General features: G+C 47.2%; 1 protein-coding gene across 1 annotated transcript; it reads right to left on the bottom strand.

Moving 5' to 3' along the window:
• Positions 1-2,983: 2,983 nt before the first annotated feature.
• Positions 2,984-3,630, bottom strand: LEAP2 (liver expressed antimicrobial peptide 2; the record flags this gene model as incomplete). The annotated part of the gene is made up of 2 exons (XM_009875368.1): positions 3,574-3,630; positions 2,984-3,099 (listed from the first exon to the last, which is right to left on the bottom strand). Coding segments are annotated over exons 1-2 (173 nt in total), but the record flags the coding sequence as incomplete, so codon positions are not given.
• Positions 3,631-6,094: the final 2,464 nt, after the last annotated feature.

Genomic DNA, 6,094 nt, shown 5'->3' with positions numbered 1-6,094 from the left:
GGGAGGGGAGGCCCAGCTCCTCTTCTTCCTCTTCTTCCTCCTCTCCTTCCTCCCTGGGATGGTGGCGTGATGTCGGCTTCCCTGTTGGCTCCCGGCTGCCTGCCCGCGCGGTGCGGCACGGCGCAGAGCCTTGGCGTAAACGCCTTTTACTTTCATGTAGACGCTCAGCGGAAACGTGTCCATCCGTGGGCTCACTCCCGGAGCCCAGACGGGAGCGCGGCGTTCCCCGGCTTCGGTTTTTATTCGCTCAGACGGGAGCGCGGCGTTCCCCGGCTTCAGTTTTTATTCGCAGCCCGAGTCGTTGCGGAGGGACACACGGTCCTTCCGCGGCGTTTTGGGCTTGGCTGCCCGGGCGCTGGGCATCCCCAAACTCAACTCTTTAGGACCAGGCGTGACTTTGGCAAGCACAGTTCCTGACATTTGTGTCTGGTTCCTCCCCCCCTCCCCGCTTTTAAATTCTTTTAAGAAATTTTGTATATGGAGGATAAAGTGCTTATATATTTATTAAAAATCCTTTATCTTATTTGAAATTATTATTTGGTGAAGAAGGGTTTTTCTTTGGGGGGGGGCTCGGGGAGGGGGGGAGGTAACTTTGAACCTGTCACTTATAAGTGAAGCCCTTGTTAATCCTGCAGAAAGGTACTGTCCGTGGCTAACGGGATGTCTCTGTTTTATGCTTTGTACATGACAAGTCCATGTGTTACGTTTTGTTTCTATGGAAATATTTAGGCATCTGTCTTCAACCAAAACCTGGGGGGAAAAAAAAAAAAGAAAAAGCAAACTGTGATTTTATTTGTTGCAATACATTTGAAATTTCAAAGGGTACTTTGGGGCTCAAAATTAGGATTTCTAAGTCAGTATGTGCATTTCACGTAATAAAGCTGTTAATGGTGAGCAAAGTATTATATACTAACTAGATTTTTTCCACATCTGTATAGTATATTCTATGTATTTTGTGGTATTGAGATTATAGAAAGTTTAGTGTCTGAAACATGCGTTTAATGTGTATTTTTAAACAAATTTATGGCAATTAAAATATTTGGAGAAAAGGGTATCACATTTCAATTTGTAAAGATCTTTTTAACTACTGTGTCATTAAAATGCTTTGTACAATGCAAAACTGTAACTGGAGAAACTAAGTTTAATAAATATCAAATAGATTTTCTGTATTAAACTTCAAAACCCACTGTATGTGTTTCCTGGGCGTTCTCTTCCCCGGTGCTGCGTTTTTCAGCAGGTTTTTCTGTTCTGATCCCAGTGCTCTGTGTATTCATGTCCCAGACTTGGTGCTACTTGTCTAATCAGAAGTGGCTTCGTTTCTTTGAGCCCAGTTAACAAGCTGCAAGGATTTTGACCAATTTACTTTAAACTAGGAGGTACTTCTGTGGCAAAAGTCAGCCTAGGGCATTTATTTAAGTAAATTTTATTAGAAGTAATTAAAAAGAGACGCTTTTCCGTCCAGTTATCACTGGGTGTGTTTGGGATGTTGAAAATGTTATCGGTATTATCAGCTTGTTTGCCCCCTCTTTCTAACAAGCTGTTATCTGAGGCCCTGATAAGGGTTCAGCCATTGAGACCGAAAGGAGGCGGAAGCGTGATCCGCTTCGCGCGCTCGCCTGCTGGAAGGATAAATGTCTAAAGTCCAGCTGGAGTGAAGCCCTCCTGCTTGGTGCCTGCTCGCCGTACACTTTGCTCGCAGGGTACAAGGAGAACCGAGGTGGTTTGCTGAATATAAATTTTTAATTCACACCTTTAAAAATCAAAAAGCTACCATTACAAAAAAAAACAAAACACACAAACCCAAAGCAAACACAAGATGCAGAGTCCTTTTATTGAGCTTCGTCCTGAAGCGAGCGCTGCAGAGGCACAGCCCTGGTCAGGAAACGCTCTCAAGCTCTTCAAAGTCCTTCTCTCAGTTCATAGAGCAGAGATGTTAAATACACTTCTTGAACGGTCAATAAATATGTCCCATTGTTAGCAGTAACAGTGATGGGTGTTCTTCGTCGTCACAGGTCACTCGGCGGCTGCTCTGAGGAAACAGCGGTTCTTCCTGCAAAACAAAACCTCCTCAGGTGCCTCTCCCAGGCATCCTCAGGTACATCCCCTCGCCCAGCCGCGCGCGCGGGCGGCTCGCGTAGCCCCAGGCCTTGCGTGACTCCCTTGGGTTTGCCTTGATTCGTTTTATGTTCTTTGCCTTGCGTAACAGCTCCAAAATTCACGTTACCCGGGGCTGTGTGGTCGGGCTGCGGTGTAGAAGTGCTACACGATGGGAATCCTTTCCTGCCTACGTCTTCTTGTAGCTGCTGGTGCAGCTCGCGTGCGTTAGCCGGTGGAACCAAGCGATGCATTTCGAATGGATGCCCAGCAGCAGCCCGACTAGCGTGTCCTGTTGTATTTACATGTAGTAGAAAATGGATATATTTCACCCTGTCCCTGCTTCCAGGTACGTGTACAGTAGGTGCCCCACTTTCAGTCCTTAAGCAGTGGTTTTAACTAATCACTCTGACTGTCTGAAGTTGGACAATTGGCTCGTGTCTAATGTTCGTGAGGAGTAAAGGGCTTTTGATATTTTAGCTCTCTTTTAAGGTACAAGTTTAAGCAGTCTCCTTGAAGTGATTAATTTGTGGTAGGCTACTGCTTTTAGTTAATGAATGCTCTTGGGTGAACAGGATTGGCTGTAAGAATTTCAAGGTCTCTGAGTGATTACCTAAAAGCTGTCTAGAATCCTGTGTTCTTTGTGAAACGACAGGTTAGTTGGGGTTGCAACAAAAGGACCAAGGCTTGTCATCGAGGGCACTTGGACTCTGCTCTGTTTGAGTTGCTCATAGAAGAGTTCTGAAGCTATTGCCCCATCCCTGTTCCTGGTATGTTTTTTTTTTTAATGCACAGAACAAACTCTGTATCTCATCTGGATAGTAAATGGGAACTTCCTCTACATGATATCAGGCGTCGCGGAGCCTGGGTGCTGACGGGGATTTGTTACCTGCAGAGCATGGTGATGCATTCGCTGTTATCCCTGCAGGAGGCTCCGACGGGTCGCAGCGAGACTCCTCTCCAGAAAGGTGTCATCCGCCTCTGCCTCGCGAGCCGCGGCTGCCGCTGGGGGAGTGTCCCACCCCCCCGTCCCCCGGGGCCCGCGGCTGCCGCTGGGGCAGGGAAGCGCCATGTGCCTGAAACGAGAGTTGGAGTGCCATGATCAGAACGTGCGGCGGCTGCGGGCGGGCGGTCGCTCTGATGCTGAGGTCAATAGTCTTTGTTTTAAGAACTCAAAACCTTTCTTGTTTTCAGATCACAGCGTGCTCTGTTTGAGTATAGTTGCTTGTATCCTTAACCCCAAAGATGTATGAAAATTAACTCTGATTTTAATCTTGGGAGCGAAGGCAGAATTACTTGCCAGGTTATGTCTCGGAGTAACCCAGTATTCACCAGGCAGTTACTCTACTTTTTCATGATGTTGAATCCTCTAAGAGAGCTCTGTTGTCACCTCCGACTCCTGCCGTTATTCATGCAAACCGTAACATTTTCCATTAACAACCTGACCAGTTAGCACGTTACATAGTTATTGCTGTTTACCTGGCTGAGCAGCAGCGAGCAGAGCAAAAGGACCGCCAGCGTTTTCCAGCCGTCCATCGTCACGGCACGAGCTGTCACTTCGGCCCTAGGACCAGCCGTGGGCGGAGGAGGTAGGAAGAGCCCCAAATAGAACTTCCCAGGCTTCGGCTAGATTTTTATAGACTTCATTCGCTTATCGTTGCATCAGCTGTCGGTCATTACAGGAACAAAGTTCGTTTGAGAGCAAGAGGGAATTACTAAGTTAGCAGCTGCCAAAATGATCTGGTTCAAGGCCCGTCTGTCTGGGTAATGATTTACTCTCCTTCCACTTGTACTTTGTCTGGCCAGCTTACCGGTTGTGCCAGATGTTCCCCTTTTCAAAAAAAAAAACCCTGAAAACCACCTACCTAACGCGTTACCAGAACTCCGTGGTGCATTTGCAAGCAAAAGGGTGGTTGGCCCAAAGAATCGTGGTAAAGACCAAAAGCCGTAACCTTATTCGGCTTCTGTGACAATCACAGCGTGTGCGGTTTTCCTTTTGTCACCTGTGGGTAAGGGTTGTCTTGTCAAGCTTATTTGGAGCAGAGCATCATGCTTTTGATGCTGCTTCTCATTCCTGGGACACGAAACAATCACGAGGAAGTTGCTTGACCTTCCCACGGTACTCCAAAAAGCAGATGTAGTACGTTTCAGTTGGGTTTTGGAATGCAAAAAGTGTTACGTGTGATAAATACCAGACCTCTTCTTCCAGGGATCCTGACGTGTAGTTCACGGGAACAATCTCTAGATGGCCAGCCCCAAGGGTAGGAGGCACAGCTGCCAAGGGTTTTCTGGAGCCGAGTGGCTCCAGGTGGCAGGACGACGGTTTCTTCAGATGTGCCTTCTCTGCCATCATCCCCCTCTGGTCCTTGCAGGGGGACTCGCAGCCAGTCTCCCGAAAGGTGCCAGCAGCTCCCATTCATGTGTCTGGGCAGTTTGCAGTGAAGAGGAATCTTTTATTTTTTCCATTGCGCAATGAGGTCGCAGCAGCCTGGGACAAAGAATCAGAAGAACTTTCCATTCCCTCTCATCCTCCTTATAGTCCTCTCAGTCCACCAGCGATCGGGGGAAGTGAATGTCTGAGATTACCAGTGTGTAAATGGACCTGGTACTCGCTCCTCCTCCTCTGTGAGACCTTGTGCACCTGGCTCCCACCTCTACCCCGTGTATGCCAGGTGCAACATTTTTGTGACTGCAGAGTGGCAGAAAGAGAATGTCAACTTACGTCAAGTTTGGCATAGGGTTTGGCGCACGCTGTGTTTTGTGTTACTCCAGGTGGGAAGATGCTCTACAAAACTGAACTAGCTGTGATTTAGCTAAATGGTAAACGCAAAGCTGGATGCAGCAGGCTACCATTTTCTGTGATTGCTTAATATAGAAGCGTAAGTGCCAGCGTGGAAGGCAAGTTGCTTTGATTAAGATAACGCCATGTTGTCAGATTTCTGCCTACAGGTGATTATCCCTTAGCCCAAACTTCACTGGGATAAAAAAACCCCTTCCCAGTACTTTGGCTAAAACTACTATTGGAAAATATATTCCTTTCCTGGGATGATTCTTAACATGCTTTCCTCTGCTCTGTTCACCTTCCCTGGGAGAAGGAATCAAACCCCTTCATTATTTCACCTGTCTGGATGTAAAGGGAAATGGGACACTAATCATGGCACGGCAAATAGCTGAACTTTGACGTTTCTTTTACCTTTGGCTGTGAACTTGTCAATTGTTTTTCCCCATTGAGGCCTTTCCTTACATGTGTCCGAGTTCAAATTTCACTGGGTACTGGCACAGAGCAGAGAAAGGAAAATCAGAGGCAGCAGCAGTCGTCTTGACTTTGCCTGTGGAGCACCGGATTTGAAGTGACAGCTCTCTCAGCTCCGACAGCAGCGCCCTCTGTAAGTAGTCACTTCTCAACTTTCTGGCTGAGACTGGTGCTTTGTGACAATAAGTCAAAACGTGTCGTTGTAGAGACGGACACGACACAACTGAATGGTATTAGAATGGCTCAAAAATGGCTCCTTTATTACAGAAAGACTGTGCCTTTTATACACAGTCGAAGGTACTAGAAGAAGGTAGCGTGGCCTTTGCTTATAGGTCAAACACTTGTTTTTCACATTCTAATTGGGTAACAATTAGCAGCTTCTGGCTGGGCTCATCCCCCGGGATGTTGAGGGAGAAAGTTCCGCAAACGTGTCCAAACTCAGTGCACACAACTTCCCATCTTAAGGGTACACTGGGAATTTGTCAAGGTCAATGTCTTCAACCAATGCCAGGTTACCAGCAGTCCAGCTGCCGTCCCCCACAAAAATGGGCATGTGTCGTCCTGGGTCACTAATGGCATCAGCGTATCCCGTTCAGGCAGCTCTGTGCAACAAACCGAGGAGAAAAGGATAAAATGGAACCGATTGTTTCCGTGCACGTGAGTCCAGCATGCCAGTAAAAAGCCACGGCAAAAATGCAGCTTAGAACAAAACAAAAACCCCCAAAGTACACTAAATGTTGCTCTGTT

This window comes from Apaloderma vittatum, unplaced genomic scaffold, assembly GCF_000703405.1.
Source record: "Apaloderma vittatum isolate BGI_N311 unplaced genomic scaffold, ASM70340v1 scaffold38318, whole genome shotgun sequence".
Taxonomy (NCBI): Eukaryota; Metazoa; Chordata; class Aves; order Trogoniformes; family Trogonidae; genus Apaloderma; species Apaloderma vittatum.
Note: the sequence above shows the minus strand (reverse complement) of the source record. Positions and strands in the feature narration are given on the sequence as shown.